The 18,629-nt window shown below is 41.4% G+C and overlaps 1 protein-coding gene across 3 annotated transcripts in view; it reads right to left on the bottom strand.

Annotated features, from left to right (window-relative positions):
- Positions 1-237: 237 nt before the first annotated feature.
- The window catches only part of TMEM242 (transmembrane protein 242), a 59,228-nt gene continuing 40,836 nt past the window's right edge, over positions 238-18,629 (bottom strand). Inside the window, exon 4 of one of the 3 annotated variants that reach the window (XM_075862672.1) lies at positions 238-1,227. In XM_075862672.1, the coding sequence (XP_075718787.1) occupies positions 1,114-1,227 (114 nt within the window). In that variant the 3' untranslated portion in view covers positions 238-1,113. The remainder of the gene's footprint in view (positions 1,228-18,629) is intronic. The other 2 variants (XR_012883209.1, XR_012883210.1) reach the window with 2 other exon arrangements.

Raw genomic sequence — 18,629 nt, 5'->3', positions numbered from 1 at the left:
CTCCACTGGAAACTGCGACCCAGTCTGAAGATGTAACGTTAATAACCACCCTCAGTTTTCTATCACTGAACCAGTTGTTGACCAAATTACACATATTTTTATGCAGCACAGTATCAAACACCTTTGAAAAGTCTAGACATCCAGAGCCTTTACCAGATCCAGTCTAGAACTTACCTCCTCATAGAAGCTAATCAGATTGGTTTGACAGGACTGATCCCTCATAAACCCATCCTGGTACTGCGTTAACAGTTTATTTCATTGAGATACTTGATAATAGCAACTCTTAGAAAACCTTCAAATATTTTACCCACAATAGAGGTTAAACTTACAGGACTATAGTTTCCGGGCTCACTTTTTCACTTGTTTTTTAATATTGGAACCACATTTACTATGCACCAGTCCTGTAAAATAGGGGTCTGTCGAGGAGGTCAAATTCCGCTGACTATGAATGAGATTGTCCTGCAGACTTTACCTTCGCAAGTCCACAGGTAAACCATTAGGGCAAATTTACACATTGTAGAAATGCTACAGCGTTTAACACTGTCCAGAAATGTATCTTTTCTAGACTGGTGCCAGTATTGGCCACAGAGGTTAGTGGTCCTACATGATTAAGTTGTGCCACAATGATAAATGGGGAAGTAGGAGCTAATAACACATTTTTCTCTTTAACTTGCAGATAAAAGATAACGATATATATCTGAACATAATAAAAATCTTATACAATACGTCCATACAGTCCAAAAATGTATATAATAGCCGTCCAACATTTTTAGCTTTGTTTAGATTTTGTTACTTTTAATTCCCAGAAACAAACTATTAATGGAATATGTAGAGTAGTTCAGTCAATGAAGTTCATGGTAACTAAAAAATGTTCTGCAGTCCAATGACACAAGTTAACCTCATGTACCAAAATCAGCAATGTGACTACTGGCACAAGTCACCAGAAGATCACTTGTATAGGAAAATATGTACAATTTTTAAAGTAGCTTTAAGATATATCCATTGCTACCATTTAGTTATTGCCCAACGTTCTGTGGAGCCTCTTAATAGCACAAGCTCATCTGCCAGCCAGATAAACCATAAAGATGATCCTGTTCCAGATGTGTTGCTCCATTACTTAGACTTCAGAAGATCTTCCCAATTAAATGACTCAGGATTAGAGGTTTGCTCTTTGCTTTTAGGCACAGCTGGAAATATTGACTGCATTTTCTCTCTAAATTCTTTGAGCTGAAAAAAAAAAAAAAAGAAAAAAAAATGTACACAAATAGAAAGAATTAAATACTGGGGCAGATATACTACCGTGTCTAAAATTTTGCAAGCTTTAAATGATATTTAGCACATTTCACTTTAGGCTAATTTAAGAAAAGATGTTTCCGCCTCACGAGACACTTTTTAAAAAGTGTCTCGAAAAGGGGGTGCGGCTTAGTAGTGAAAAGAGAGTGGCTTAGAGAGGGGGAGTCGTCTAAGTGGGACAAACAAAAACTAAGCCGACCTAGAGTTGGCATAACAAAGAAAAGTCTAGCATGTCTGGCAAGATGTGCCAAATTTATCTGCACCAGTGTGATAAATTTGGCGCATCTTCAGACTGCCTTGTCTAAGTTTATGCTGCTTAAATCTTAGACCGCTTAGTAAATCTGCCCCACGGTGTGTAAAACAAGTAACTGCAACCTGCAAATTTTACCTCTCAATAGAAAACCTGGAACAAATCCGCAGAAGAACAGAGAAGGTTGTAGATTTTAAAATCCACAGCATGCGCTAAAATCAATTAACTTTTTTACTGTGCGTGAATTGCCCTGTACAGTATTTTGTTTTGTGGATTTTCATTGTGGAAACGACAACATGTAAATTTGCACTAATATGCTTAGTAAGAAAGGCTGGTGGTCCCTCTCAGCACCATATACATATAACATATGCTTTGTTATGGCATTAATGCACAATGTCTTGTCTCCATTAGCAAAATTAAAATTAATTTATCCCAGATTATTTTGTAAAGATGGGATGTGGTCATATTGATGGAATAGAGATTATAGGGCTTTTCCGAAGCGTAACTTTTTTTGCAAATATATTTGATAAGTGTCTGATCAGTGGGGTCCGACTGCTAAGCTGCAAGGACAAAGTGCCGATCCCTCATTCCCAGCAGAGAGTTGGAATGCAATGCCAGGAATGGCAATTTAAAAAACAAAACAAAAAAACACTTCTAAGGTGCAAGTTATTTTACACCTACAGCAGCCAAATATGTGTATCTAGTATTGTCTATAACTAATCAATTTTGCTTTAAATCCCACAAATAATATATAACCCATGAAAGGTTAAAAATGGGATGTGTATTAATAGTAAATAACTTCAGTACATTTTTCAACATAACACTAAATTCACAGTTCAGCCATAATACCTTGCTTTTTTTTAAAAAAAAACAAAAAACTTAATACTTGACTTTTATATTACAAGAGGAAAGAAAAGCAGAATCCAGACCCAAATTCCATTAGCTTTCTATTTTGGTCTTGTAACTGGTGGAAATGCTTTCACGCTGCTCATGTGGGAACTAGTGATTATGCCTTTGAAGTAGAACACTGAGTGGCATCAGCGTCACGCAGGCCATTTGGGACTCCTCTCAATCTTGGCCATGTCTTTCATGTAAGACTGCAGGGAATAGGATGCTGACTCGCTGGTAATGAATTACACGGATTAGCTGTGGAACGAGGCGATCAGAAACAGGCATGTTCCTGTTTTTTTTTCTTACATCTCTGAAGGTTCACTGGGACAAAAATAGCTTTGGAAAAAAATACACACCGTTTCCTTTGGCTGGTTTTGAAAGAGATTATCTAAAATGTTACTTTTCAAATGAACTTGATATAAGACCGTCTCTTGGAGGCACTAAGAAAAACATTTCCCAAAATACATCAACAAATGTAAAATTAAAAAAACAAAAACAATTGTACACACACGACCAATACACCCGGGTGCATCAACCAAAAAAATAAGTGTCCAGTACTCCAAAGTATATAGATGTTAATATTTGGTGTGCTTTACACATGGGCGAAACTTGTGTCAGGTATTTGAGCTAACAGATTCCATGTGGATTTAGATTGTTTGATATGCGATTACATGCTTCTAGGTTTATACAACCGGGACTTTACATTTTATGGTGTCCATGATATGCTGCACTATGCCCTCCTGATTCTATTTAATAGCATGAGCATCATAACTAAAATATTGTACCGCATCGCCTGAACACCAGAGCCAACTATTATTTGATTAATTTGAAGAAGAATAGGCAGATCTTCCCTCTAGCACAGGGGGTCTCAAACTCGGCCGGGTAAGTGGGCCGCATATAGAAAAAATGTGAAGTTGACGGGCCGCATTACTTTCAAATTTGATGCAATACAAAATTATTGTTAATCAATTAGTTATTTGAACTACTATAACACTATATTACTATAATAATACCGCTAGGTTTAAAATTTGAGATATTTCTCCACGTGCTTATTTCAACAATCCAGCTTTCCAGTTTAAGTGTCGCTAAATGCAGTCCGGCGGCTCAGTTAGCACACATGTCAAGATCGGACAGCCCCTTTTTAGATAGTGCCGCAGTGCCCTCTGTGGATGCTGCCGCAGTGCCCTCTGTGGATGCTGCAACACACCCCTAGATAAGGCCACAGTGCCCTCTGTAGATAAGGCCACAGTGCCCTCTGTAGATAAGGCCACAGTGCCCTCTGTAGATAAGGCCACAGTGCCCTCTGTAGATAATGCAACACACCCCTAGATAATGCCAGTGTCCTCTTCAGATACTGTCACACACCCACTTGTAGATGGCTGCCACAGTGCCCTCTGTAGAGGCTGCCACAGTGCCCTCTGTAGAGGCTGCCACAGTGCCCTCTGTAGAGGCTGCCACAGTGCCCTCTGTAGAGGCTGCCACAGTGCCCTCTGTAGAGGCTGCCACAGTGCCCTCTGTAGAGGCTGCCACAGTGCCCTCTGTAGAGGCTGCCAAAGTGCCCTCTGTAGAGGCTGCCCCAGTGCCCTCTGTAGAGGCTGCCCCAGTGCCCTCTGTAGAGGCTGCCCCAGTGCCCTCTGTAGAGGCTGCCCCAGTGTCCCCTGTAGAGGCTGCCCCAGTGTTGTCAGGGGTTTGCCCAGAGCTGGAGTCCCAGGCAGAGCGCTAGTAGGCTCTTCCTGGGACTCCAGCTGTGCTCCTGACATCACTGGGACTCATGCTCTGGGGAAGCCCCTGACATTCATTGTCGATGTATGGACAGCGATGTCAGAGGCTTCCCCAGAGTCCCGGAGCATAGCCGACACCAGCGCTCTGCTCGGGACTCCAGCTCTGGGGAAGCCCCAGACATCGCTTTTCATATGTGGACAGCGATGTCAGGGAATTCCACAGAGTCCCGGAGCAGAGCCGACACCAGCGCTCTGCTCGGGACTCCGGCTCTGGGGAAGCACCAGACATCGCTGTCCACATATGAACAGCGATGTCAGGGAATTCCAGAGTCTCGCAGCAGAGCCGATACTAGCGGCTCTGTGTCCCGCGGGCCGCAGATGACAGCCCCCGGGGCCGCGTGCTTGAGACCCCTGCTCTAGCACATCAAATACTCAAACCATTTACTTTATAGTATTTTTTAAAGGAAATGTTTTCTTGTTTAAAACATATGGTATCGACTATTGAGGAAAAATAATTTAGAAAGCCAAGTTCACATATAGCATATAAGACACATTATTGTTTTGTTTTTTTTCCAGATGTTAGTGCTAAGTTAACGAAAAAGTGTTAAAGGGGTTGTACCATAATTGACAATTATCACCTATCCACAGGACCTCCTCACTGCGAGCGATCGTTCGGGACCCCCGTTCTAGTGATCAGTGAAAGTCCCAACGTTATTGCCCCCAGCGATTAGACAATTATCACCTATCTTGTAGATAGGTGAGAATTGTGGATTCTGGGAATTGCCCTTTAATTCTCATTCACAAACTGGATTTTTGTTTGATGAATTTTACCAAAAACCCAGCCTGTTGGGGCATAATCAAAAAAGCTACTAGAGTATGTCTTCTGTTGCATTCTTTGTATTTATGTGATGCTAGTAATAAACTGCCTTTGCAGCAAATTCCAAAGGTTACAGTACCGCAGATGTATGTAAAAGGAATGAAAGAATATAGGTCTGATAGAAGCAGGTCCCAGGCTCTGGAACCTTCCCCGTTAGCGAGAAGTCTAATTGCCACATCTCTACTTAGTTCCCACGTAGAATCGGCAAACAGCCTCACGAGGTGAAACTGGCGAAAAAACTGGGGTAAAATAAGCTAAACAATAGGTGGTATAAGGAAGAGAAAGGGGTCTAGAAATTTATCATACACCATCATGTGGATATGCCATAAATGTCTGAGTTATGAAAAAACCTTTAGGGCTGGATTACAAAAGGCACATTACTGCCATAACAAGCGCCGATCGACAATATAACAAGTCGTTCCGCGCTTGTTTACAGGATTTTTTAAAAAGGGCTTATGCTATAACGTATAGAGACAAAGATGCCATCATTGTCAGCTGCACTTCCCCTGCTTACACAGGGAGATGTTCTACCGACAGCGATTATTTTATAAGCTACATAAACAATGTAATAAGCAGATGAACGAGCGCTTGCCCGTTTGTCTACATGCTGCCCTGTTTATACGGGCCAATAATCAGGAACGAACATTCATAAGAAAGCCGATTATTGTGCCGTGTAAAGGAGCATTAGCCTAGAATGCTTACATTCCCCCATACCTAAAACAGTTAAGGGAGATGTACAGGATTAGAAAAAGATTGCGCCCTGATTGATTATAGGAAACTGGCTATGGAAGTCGCCAAGCGCATAGCTCCGGATATACAAAGGACCCTAGAAACCACGATTCAAGCTTCCTTTAACAGACTTCAAAAAGAAGTCACTCAGCATGGCACGAGACTGAACGAGTTGGAACAGGGCATTGCTCTGCTGGAGGATGAAAATCTGACCATACATTTCACCCTGCGGAAGTCATTGGTGGAAAATAAGCGACTGGGAGATAAGGTGGAGGATATAGAGAACAGAACCCGCCGAAACAACCTCAGGATGGTGGACCTACCCGAAAAATGTAAATTGTCTGATTTGCAAGCGCTTTGCGAGAAGGACTTGCCTAAGGCCTTAGTTATTATTGCCGGGTGGAAAAAGCCCATCGTATAGGACCAGATCCGCAGTACAACAGGGATGACCAAACAAATAGTCAACAAAGACTCAGACAAGTCATTATGAAACTACTGGATTTCAATGACAAGGTGTCACTACTGCGAGCTTACTGCAAAAAAGCTCAGCCACTGGAAATACAAGGTTTTAAACTCCTACTCTTTGAAGATTATTCAGCTGAAGTAGCGAAACAGCGGAGAGCTTTCAGCAAGATTTGTTCCACACTTTTTCAAAGAAAACAACGTTTCCAATTGCAGTATCCGGCTACCTTAAGGGTTTTTGGCCGGGATGGCCGTACCAAGTCATTTTGCTCTCCGGAGGAATCAGAAGAAGCTCTGAATTTGCACGATGTCAGAGGGAGAAATCAAAGTGGAGATCCAGTACCCAGGCGTAGTCAGGAAGAAAACGGAGACGGAGAGAGAGATGATGACTGGCTTCGTAAAGACGGTCGGGGTTTGGACTTGGGCCATAGAGATCGCCGATCCCCACATTCTTCCAGGGGGGCCAGAGGTCCGGATTGATTGACTCTCGCTACAGTCTCTCCATGGTGGTCGGGTAAGAGAGGCGCCCGCAGAGCGTAATTTAAGGGAGCACAATGGACATCGTATGTATGCTGCCCTTCCCTCTGTACCTAATTAGGGGGGGGTTGGAGGGTAGCTGATCTCGTGATCGGTCCGTGTGTTCACGCTTTGGAAATGTTATTACCGGGGGGGGAGCTTCTCTTCACATGCAGGAAAAAAAAAAAAAAGAGAGGTCTAGATACTGCAGAGGGTGCATCGGACTAGGTCTGTTCACCAAATTTATTAATGTGCAAGCCCATACAGGGCAAGGTTTTCTCAAGTTATGTTTGTTTATGTACAAAAATGTTAATGTTTTTACTGTATATTGCCATATGTAACGATGTTTTACAAATGAGACGGAATGTCGGGGGGTATTACGGGCAAATTCCTGCGCATACTGAAATATTTACTCGTTCATCATTTAACAACGTCAAAGGCATAGTTCCAAAATTTCCTATTGATTTTCGATCTAGGTATGGTCACGCTGCTATCTTTCGCATAAGTACACCTTTATGAAAGTTATTTCATGGAATGTAAAGGGACTTAAATCTCCCAATAAAAAGATTAAGATTCTGGAGGTACCTGAAACATTTGAAACCAGATGTGGTATTTTTACAGGAGACCCACTTGGATACACCAGAATTTGATCGTATGAAAAAATTGTGGGTGGGTGGTGTTTGCGGATCTCCGGCAGTACAGGGTAAAGCGGGGATAATGATTCTGTTTCATAGAAATCTAGCCCACAAAATTTATCCCAAGAAACAGACACAGAAGGTAGATGGATAAAACTTCAGGTGGAGGTCAGCGGGGAAAATCTTAGTTTATACGATGTTTATGGCCCCAATGGGGATAATAGAGTGTTTTATCGAAACTTAGGTCTGAAAATCCAACAAGATCCACAAGTGAACAAAATAGTGGGGGGAGATTTTAATCCCGTGCTGCATGTAGGTGAGGATAGACAGCGAACAGTTAGGACCGGGTCTGGGGTCCCCCAGAGAATATCGGATAAGGTCTTACCTCTTTTTTTACAGTTATCAAATCTCAGAGATATGTGGAGAGAAGCTCATCCGGATAGTAGAGAATACACTCATTTCTCACATGTACACCACTCATGGTCCCGTATTGACTATCTTTTTTGTTCGGCACAACTGGTAGGAAGGGTTGCGGACTCAGGGATAGGGGACATACTTATTTCGGATCATGCCCCGGTAACAATCTCCATAACGGACACTCACCCGAGGGGTAGCGATTTCTTGTGGAGGTTTCCATCCTTTCTGGTTAAGGATGAGACATTTGTGGAGACAATGAAGGGGTGGTAGTTAGAATTTGCACTTGACAATGAGCCTCATCAGGAAGCACCTGTGTTATATTGGGCCACAGCTAAAGCGGTCATGAGAGGTAGATTGATAGCCTATGTGAGTACATATAAAAAAAAGACGACGCAATCTTATAAGGCAGCTAGCTTACATCTTAGATCGACATATACTACCTACATGTCCTCTCTATTAGATTCAGATAGGAAGAAATGGATTGCTGCTAGACAAGATTATGAGCTGTGGTTGGATAGGAAGGAAAGAATCTACAGAGCACACTTTGAAACGGACTTGTTTAGATATGGCAATAAGTCGGGGAAATTGCTGGCACGGTTGGCAAAGGGCAGGTTTCCTTCCTCTCAGATATTAGCCATGAAAGATAGGGAGGGACAAATTCAAAGGGGGCCGTGAGAGATAAACTCTGTGTTACGTGATTTTTAGAAGGAGCTTTAGAGAGAGGGAGAGTCTGATGCGGGTGAAGGAGCAGCTTTTCTTGATTTCATTGGCCTCCCCTCTCTTACATCAGATCAGTTGGGCCATCTGAATGTGGATATCTCGTTGGAGGAAGTTAGCAGAGCGGTAAAAAATTGACACAATGGCAAGTCCCCGGGCCCGGATGGGTACACAGGGGAATTTTACAAGGCTATGTTGGACCAAATTGCTCCTCCATTGTTAGCATACTACAATGTGGTATTGACATCTGGCACACTGCAGGCGGGCTCTAATATGGCTTATATCAAAGTTTTACCCAAGCCGGGGAAGGATCTTTTGAACCCAGGATCTTATCGACCCATCTCACTTATAGATCAAGATCTCAAAATCTTAACAAAAATTATGGCAGAGAGGATGGCGATTCTGATGCCCGATCTTATTACACCGGCACAGGTAGGATTTATAAAAGGGAGATCGGCAGTAGCGAATTTACGTAAGGTACTAACAGTTTTAGATAGGGTACGTCACCGTCCTCAGTCAGGCGAATCGCCGGCACTGCTGACACTCGATGCGGAAAAGGCGTTTGAGAACGTGAGGTGGCGTTGGCTGGGGATGGACAAAATGAATATCAAGGGAAATCTCAGGACTCTATTACGAGGACTTTATGATTCCCAAAAAGCCTGGCTTTATATCGGAAGCATTCATATTGGAAAAAGGCACCAGACAGGGATGTCCATTGTTGCCCTTACTTTTTGACTTGGATTTAGAGCCCCTGACTAGATATTTAGAGTCAAGCAATGTTTTCCAGGGCATACAAGTGGGGGATCAGGAGGTACGGCTCACTTTGTTTGCAGATGATATTCTGATATTCATGCCCAACCCCGAACGGCAATTGAGGGGTCTGCTAGAAAAAATTAATGAGTTTGGGGAGTTTTCAGGTTACAAAATCAATATAGCAAAAAGTGAATTACTGGAACTAGATCATCCACATTCAAATGACTATTGGTCCAGAGCAGGGATCCCAATCCAAACAGCTGCGTATTACATCACATATCTGGGCATTAAAATAGGGAAGACACCGGACACTTTATACACGCTAAATTACAACCCGCTAATAACTAAGATCACACAAGAACTACATAGTTTTCCGAAATTACTTTACCCCTTACAAACCCTGCCAATCCTGCTGAAACACATAGATATCAAAAAATTACAAGCTGCTTTTTCAGGTTTTATTTGGAACGGAAAACGCCCCCGGATTGCATTAGTTAAGTTAATGTATTGCAAAGACGAGGGGGGGGGGGGATACATTTTCCAAGTGTCAAGGGTTATAATTTGGCGTGTTTGTTCCGAGATTTGTTGGACTGGATACAGGGCACGAGCCACTATTCGAATGGGGACTTGGAACAACAATTAGCGGCACCCTGGAACCTCATGACCTTATTACACACTAGATACTCTAAACTCCCTTCTGAAGTGAAGCACTCCATACTATTAAGAGATACCATAGCAACTTAGTTATTTAAAGTACCGTTTTTACTGTCAAAAAGGATGCCGCTATGGGGCCACCCAGAATTTCCGCAGGGGACACACAATATTATTTTTAGAGAGTGGAGGGAAAAAAAACATTCTGTTGGCACAACACCTAATGCACTCTGAACATCCAAGGTGGCTTACGATGATGGAAATTAAAGATATATATAATTTGGCTGATAAACATAATTTTCCCATAATGCAAATAGTAGCGTTTTGCAGAGAGAGGTTGCAGTCGCTCCACGAGGAAGCACTAGTACACACTTTTGATGAAATTATAGGCCCGAGAGTGGAAAAAGCTTCGATATCCTCTATATATAATATCATTAGAAATAGGGTCGTTAAGCTGAATCCTAAAGATTGCTATAAAAGGTGGGAAAGATTGACAGGGGATTCGGATATTGCAGAAGTTATACTGAAAGGGTGGAAGACGGTTTGAAAGGAAATTATAAATGAGAGGTGGAGGGAGTCGTATTTCAAAATCATGCATAATGCTATTTATGGTTTCAACATCCCGGCTTCTGCCTCTAATCCGGATAGGATAACTGCTTGTCCTAAATGTCAATTGGCTAAATCTGATATGTTCCATGGGATATGGAGCTGTCCAGCTACCTCAATTTTTTTTTTGGGGGGGGGGGGGGGTGTGCAGGTTTGTAACAACATTCTGGGCGACACCCCTACCAATGTCTCCACAATGTTTGCTATTCCATCGGGTGAGACCACCTGAGGAAGAGGATACAGCGATATCTCGACGGGTGCCCTCAGTAATACATACTGTCCTCATGGTAGCAAAAAGATGTCTATTGCAGAACTGGCTGATTAGGGAACTCCCAACAATATCAGAGGTGATTATACAGCTGAAGAAGCTTTTGAATATAGAACGCCTAGAAACAGAAAGAAAGAAACAAACCGCTTTTTCACCAAATGGAAAAGATTCATTGTTACTCAATTCGATGATCAGGAGATCAGAGAATTGATGTCCTCATTTAGACACACAGAGTGGTACGCAAGATAACACTTTAGTGGTTCCTTGGGAGCATTGGAAATTCCCTAGATGTATTAGGGAAAAGGATACTGGGACAATACCAGGTATAGTTAGATTACTTGTATAGGTGCTTACGGGTGGGACAGAGGGTGAGCTATATGTCGGAAATAATTGTAAACATCTTACTTGTATGGACGTTCTAATGTGTATTATTTTGTGTAGGATAATGATGTCGATACATTTTGGCAAATGTAAATTTGTTGTTCAATGTTGTATTGAATTGTTATTATGTAAAATTGGAAAAAATGCAAATAAAAATGAAGGTTTAAAAAAAGAAAAAGATTGCGCCTTTCCTCAAAATACAGTGACTATCCCCAGTTTGTATGTAGTATTGCAGCTTAGCCCCACTAACTTCAATGGAGCTGAGATGAAATACCAGACACAAACAATATACAGGTCTGTTGCTGTTTGGAACTAAGCAGCCATGTTTTTCTAATCCTGTACAACCTCTTTAACCCCTTCCCGTCGTAAACAATTTTCAGATTTTCATTATTTCCTCCCCACCTTCCAAAAGCCATAACGTCTTTATTTTTCCATCGATATAGTCCTATGAGGGCTTGATTTTTGCGGGACGAGTTGTAGTTTTTTGTAGCACCATTTTTTGTGCCATATAATGTACTAATAAACGGGGAAAAAATTATTTCTGGGGTAGAAAATGAAAAAAAACATTGATTCCTCCATTGCTTTTTGCACTTCGTTTTTTTACGGAATTCACTATGCAATGTAAACAACATGTAAACTTTATTCTGCGGGTCAATACGATTACGGCGATACCAAATATATTTAGTTTTTTCTATATTTTACTACTTTTACAAGTAAAAAACTAAGTGTAAAAAATTTAATTTATTTTGTGTGGCCAAATTCTGAGAGCCATACGTTTTTTATTTTTCCGTAGATTAAGTGGTATGAGGGCTTATTTTTTGCGGGATAAGCTGTAGTTTTTAATGATACCATTTTGGGGTTCATGTGACGTATAATGCCCACAGATTCCCCCATACAGTATGCCCCCATACACTATGATGCCCCTATAGCTGCCACCATACACTATAATGCCCCCTTAGCTGCCACCATACACTATAATGCCCCATAACTGCCACCGTACACTATAATGCCGCCTTAGCTGCCCCTAGTGCCAGTGCTCACGTATATAGTGTCAGTGTCCGATACTTCGTGTAGTATTGCGATTCTCAATACGAAAAACGATACTTTGCCAACAATAAGAAAAAAAACACAAAGATATAAAGACCTTCGTTTTCTGAACATAAAACTTTTATTGGATTGAATCTGATAGGGGATACTTGTGATTGCTGGGTGTCGGCCACTGGGACACCCAGCGATGAGGAGAACGGAAACCGAAAGTCCCCGTCCCCCCAAGTGCTCCATGAGAATAGAGCGTTTGTGGGTCACATTAACCCCAATGTTCCTCAATGCTGGCTGAAACAAATACTGGTGCCTGTATTTTAGGTTTTGTTCTGCTCCAATACCTGCCTGGGGCTTTCCTCTCAGTTACTACACTGCAGCGCGGTCCCGATTCCAAACTTAGGGTGCGAGCGACACAGGCACGTCAACAGGAACCCACTCCTGCACCATTGCGCCATTCTCCTCCCTCCCTGCCCCTACACACAGAAGCAGATCATCATTGGTGGCAGCAGAAACAGGAGGGAGGAGCATTCCTCCCTCCTACTGTGATGCGACCAGGACTAATGACGAGCGGGGTGGCCACTAAAGCAAGAGAACATCGTGGGCGCTGTACTGTGCGTGCGCCATGTTCTCTTCATGTATTTCAAAAGTAAGCTGTGTGGACGCACAGCTTAGTATCGAAATACGTAAATTGACGGTATCGAGCCGTTTCCAAGCACACAGTATCGAAACTTCAATATATCGTGCACCCCTAATCCCCTGTAGATAGTGCCCATGTAGATAGTGACACTAACCCCCCCTGTAGAAATTGCCATTGGAGCTCCCTCTAGGAGCGAATCCCCAGCCAGAGCATTGGCCACGCTGCGGCCAGATATCCCGCTCCAGGAGGGGTCCCTGACATTACTGTCCATATATGGACAGTGATTGCAGAGGAAAAAAATGGGATATGAACGGCGCTGCAACTCAAGAATGATGCTTGGAATGGTTATAATGATAAGATCTTTTATTCAATAGGCTACGCGTTTCAATGCCGCACCGGCATCTTCCTCAGGCCATATAAATTTCAGTTGAAACAACACACCTTAAATACAACATGCTGCCAAAAAAACCGCCAATGTGATCAAGGTCAGAGTGCATCAGTGACGTCATCGATAAAAAAGATTTAAAAAAAAAAAAAAACACAAAAAAAAACAACACAAATAAAGAAAGACAAGTGTAAAACCAATAGTAACACAATAAGTGACATCATGGGTTAAAAAATATAAAGAACAATACAAATAAGAACATTGTACCATGAAAATGCTATCAAGGAATTTCAGAGAAATAGAAGTCGGGACCTGCAAAAAAATACATACTATTTGCTATTCGCGTAAGTGTGGTATTTACAAACACAACGATTTTTATCAAAATAAACATCTAATACTTTAATAAATAGGATAGAAAAGAAGAAAAGGATCAGTTTAAACGAATAAACCTCTGAATACATGTATATTTTGTATTTCTCAGCGTGTATGAACTTGAGGAACTAGATATCAAAAAACTCAAAAGAAGGTTTGAGATGCCGTAAAGAAGACACTATTTTAATATCTAAAATCGGAATAATCATATATATATATATACACACACCCCTCTTTTGTGTTTTTTTTTTTTTTTTAAATCTTTTTTATCGATGACGTCACTGATGCACTCTGACCTTGATCACATTGGCGGTTTTTTTGGCAGCATGTTGTATTTAAGGTGTGTTGTTTCAACTGAAATTTATATGGCCTGAGGAAGATGCCGGTGCGGCATTGAAACGCGTAGCCTATTGAATAAAAGATCTTATCATTATAACCATTCCAAGCATCATTCTTGAGTTGCAGCGCCGTTCATATCCCATTTTTTTCCTCTGCAATCATTTCTACACGGAGACCCATTGGTGTGACCGTCTGGGATTTCGGCTGCAGCACTTACTATCCTATGTGACTGATCTTACTTCTTGTGGTAAGCCTACACCTGTCACATTTTGACTGCTATTTTTGGGCTTACTTACGCTATGTGGCGCCGTGTGTTTTTTCTTGTATCATATATGGACAGTGACATGAGGGGCTTGCCCAAGACAGGAGTCCCTGGCCAGAGAGCTTGCGTTGCTCTGGCCGGGTACTCCATAGTTGAAGGCCCGACATCTGTCCGTATATGGAAAGTGACGTCATGGGCTTCCCCAGGCTCAGCGATTAAAAGTAGTGCTGTGTTCGGGGAATCCTCAACGAGTGGAGGAGCTCCCTCTGCTCCTCCGCTTTGTATTAATGCTGAAGCAGGGAGCGAACGGTTCTATGCTTTAGCATTGGATTCAACTGTATCTGCATCCTGAGGACGCAGATACAGTTGACACCGGGACATACCACTGGCCGCCTGGAACAGGAGGGAGACCGCCTAGAATCTGGGACTGTCCTGCTGAATCTGGCACAGTTGGGAGGTATGCATGCCATACATTCTGGATAGAAAGTGTGCGCCTAGGTAATCGGATGGTATTCTTACTGTATTTCCATCAGTGCACCGAATTGTAGGAGAGTATTTACCTTTCCTTTTGCCTTAAAAAAAAACCAAAAAAAACCAGAAAAAACACTTCATGGGGCAGATTTACTATTTAACCCCTTAATACGAAGGTATTTTAAACTTTAATGACCAAGCAATTTTTAAAGTTTTTCCTTCGTCTTCAAAGAGCTATAACTTTTTTATTTTTGCGTCGACATAGCTGTATAAGGACTTTTTTTTTGCGGGACAAGTTGTATTTTATAATACCACCATTTTGGGGTATATGGAATTTATTGATTAACTTAACTTTTTTTTAGGGGGGGTACTGGAAAAAAAACTGAAATTTCGCCATTTATTGTTTGCGTCTTAATTGTGTGGTATGAATAACATAACTTTATTCAGCGGGTCGTTACGATTGCGGCGATACCAAATTTATATGGATTTGTTTGTTTTCCTACTTTTACACAGTAAAAACACATTTTTTTCAAAATTATTTGCTTTTGTGTCGCTATATTTTAAGAGCCATAACATTTTTATTTTTTTACCGATGCAGCTGTATGAGGGCTTTTTGTTTTGCGGGATGACTTGTAGTTTTTATTGGTACCATTTTGGAGTAGATGCGACGGATCACTGTTTCAAATTCTTTAGAAGGCAGGATGAACAGAAAACCGCAATTCTGGCGTTGTTTTCTATTATATTTTTAATGGCGTTCACCGTGCGGGTTAAATAATGTAATTATTTTATAGTTGGGTTCGCTACGGACATGGCGAAACCAAATATGAGTAACTTTTTACTTGGGACATTTATTTCAAAATTTATTTAACTTTTTCTTTTTTACTTTATTTTTAGTCCCACTGGGGGACTTTACTGTGCCATCTTTTGATCGCTATTATAATACACTGCAATACTTCGGTATTGTAGTGTATTATTGCCGGTCAGTTTAAAACTGATAGGCACCTGTTAGGTCATGCCTCTGGCATGGTCTAACAGGCAATTACAAAAGGCAGACCTGGGGGCCTTTGTTAGGACGTAAACAAGGCAGAGACCAGGGGTCAGCAACCTTCGGCACTTCAGCTGTTGTGAAACTACATCTCCCAGAATGCACTGACAGCCAAAGGCTTAATTATTCCATCCATAGGCAGTCAGGGCATACTGAGAATTGTAGATTTTACAATAGCTGGCGTGCCGAAGCTTGCTGAACTCTTACTTAGACAGTATTAGTAAATATTCCTAAATTTTGTGAATCCCAGTAGTTACTAGCTCGGACCATGCGGTACACAAGTCATGGATTTTTAAGACTGTTTCTCTAAGGGAGTGGCTCATACAACTGTAAAAGTCGTCCCTAGGACTCCCATACAGTTGATTAGAACAGCGGTGCACAGGAGTCATCGGGCCCTGTCCTGCATTGTTTCCTCTCATGGGCCTCAGGCTTAAAATTTCAGGCCTGAGGCCCAGGAGGTCCCAGGTCCCCGGCCAGACGCGATATCATTCCTTCTGCCTGCTCTGCATACATCCCAGGCTTCAAATCAAGAGACCTGTTACCGGCATTGCTGGGGATTATAACGCAGAAAAAAAACCAAACAGGTTAGGTAGGTAGGGCACTATTAGTCTGAGGGGCACAGAATATGGGAACGATAACTGTATCTAACCACTATATGATCACTGTATGGTGATGTTATTCAGTCTCCGTATCATGGTTATATTGGTCTTTGTATAGTCATTTTTGTTCGGTAACAATATTGTGGTAATATTTTATCACTATGTTGATAATACTTACACTAGAAACAGATAAAACAAACACGGCGCCAGATTGTGCAATAAAAAACGATAAAAGCCAGGGGCAAAAGATGGAAATTTGCTCACCTAGGGACGTGGACACCGGTAAAGATGTTGTAAGCGTATGAGAGCTGCTGCCAGGTCCGTGCACAAACAAAGCAAGTTTGTTGTCAAGAGGTAATGTAAATCCAAGAGAAAAAGGGGACCAAACGGCGCTGCTCAAGAAGGATGTCAGATGAGAAGAGATTATAATAAATAAATGAATTTATTAGGAGTAAGGTAGGCTACGCGTTTCGACGCCGGACCGGCGTCTTCATCAGGCCAATGTGTACAATGCGACATTTGCTTCTTTATATATGTGGAGGAATTGACAAAGAATGGCTAACAAATTAGTGAAAAAACCGCCAACATAGGCGGGTCAGAGGTCACACACAGCCATTCTTTGTCAATTCTTTGTCAATTCCTCCACATATATAAAGAAGCAAATGTCGCATTGTACACATTGGCCTGATGAAGACGCCGGTCCGGCGTCGAAACGCGTAGCCTACCTTACTCCTAATAAATTCATTTATTTATTATAATCTCTTCTCATCTGACATCCTTCTTGAGCAGCGCCGTTTGGTCCCCTTTTTCTCTTGGATTTACATTGATAATACTTAGTTATGGTGTGGAGTTATTGTATGGCTATATTATTTAGAGGTGTAGTACCACATACAATGGTGCTTATGATGAAAAATTATTTAAGGGGCAGAGCTGATGCAAATAATATTATGGATAGAACTGACTTTTATTATGAAGTAATATCCAGCAAAAGTGTACTTTGGAGCCGATGTATCCATGCTGCAATGAAAAAGTTATGTTCTATCTATGCCATCTTTATTTTGTGTGGGGTGAGCAGAACATATGACCTTTTAAGATCCTAGCGATGCCCCTGGTGAATCCAACATTATAGAGTTTCTTAGGAAAAAATCTTAGGCCACATATCAAATGATGCCACATAAAGTAAAAGGTATTTATTATGTACCCTAAATCTATCTGGTCTGCTTATATATTGTTAGCACAGGGCAAACCTATGTCTCATGATTTTATTTTCTAAGCCCAGAGTTAATAATGCACAAATAAAGTGTAATTTATTCCCCTTCTGTTCCTAGAAGTAACAGTGACATCAAGATAAACACTTTTGCCTGAGATCCTTGATAAACGCAGTTCTCTCGGGACATTTGTTTTCATGCCTCGAATACTCTGTAATGAGAAATTTTCAGCTGCAATATCATACACACAAGCTAAATAGGACACAGGGAGGGAACAGCCTTAATGTTATTCTAAACAGAGGAAACCGCGCTCTACAGCAGTATAATAAAAATGTTCCTTGTAGCTTGCATGAACGGCTTTTAACATGTTTACTAGATAATTTATATTCTGAAAGGCTGAATAACTCGCCTTGTGACACGGTCAACACTATTCTTCAGTCTGGCGTGTTTATTATACCACTAAAAAAATCTGTTTCCTTTATTAATAAGAGAAAAAAAAAATCCATTTCATCTCAGATCTGATGGGAGCCAAGAAATATGGCTGCCATACTACTGCATTTCAAATACTCGAGTACATGTTTTTAACCCCTCAAATAACAGCCGATTTTTGGCTTTGAAGGATGGCCAATTTTTTTTTTTCGTTTTCAATCACTTATCCCAAGATCCATAATTTTTTATTTTTACGTCAAACAGCTTTTTTGTGGGTCAAGTTGTAATTTTTCTTGGCGCCATTTTGGGGTGTATATATAATGAACTTAAAATTATTATTTTTTTGAAGCAGAAAAGGGGAAAAAAACCCAGTAATGCCATCATTGTTTTTGCGATATTTTTAACATTTATTTTGTTTACTGTGCAGTATAAATATTTATATCTCCCTCTGTCAAGCTCTATAGATGCCATGGTCGCGCTTGGCCGCATCATCTACAGGGTTAATGGCCAGGATCAGAGAGGAGCCTAACTGTCAATTACCGCTTGGCTCCTGCTGATTGAGCGGGGAAAGCTCCTGTACCGGCAAGATCACCATGGCTTACATGTACCCTCATGAAGGCTTTAGTTAAGGCTCTCCATGACGTACATGTATAACATGGTGGCTTAAAGGATTA

The sequence above is a fragment of the Rhinoderma darwinii genome, chromosome 4 (assembly GCF_050947455.1).
Source record: "Rhinoderma darwinii isolate aRhiDar2 chromosome 4, aRhiDar2.hap1, whole genome shotgun sequence".
NCBI classification, from domain to species: domain Eukaryota; kingdom Metazoa; phylum Chordata; class Amphibia; order Anura; family Rhinodermatidae; genus Rhinoderma; species Rhinoderma darwinii.
The sequence above is the reverse complement of the archived record's forward strand: the minus strand, read 5'-3'. Positions and strand labels throughout refer to the sequence as shown.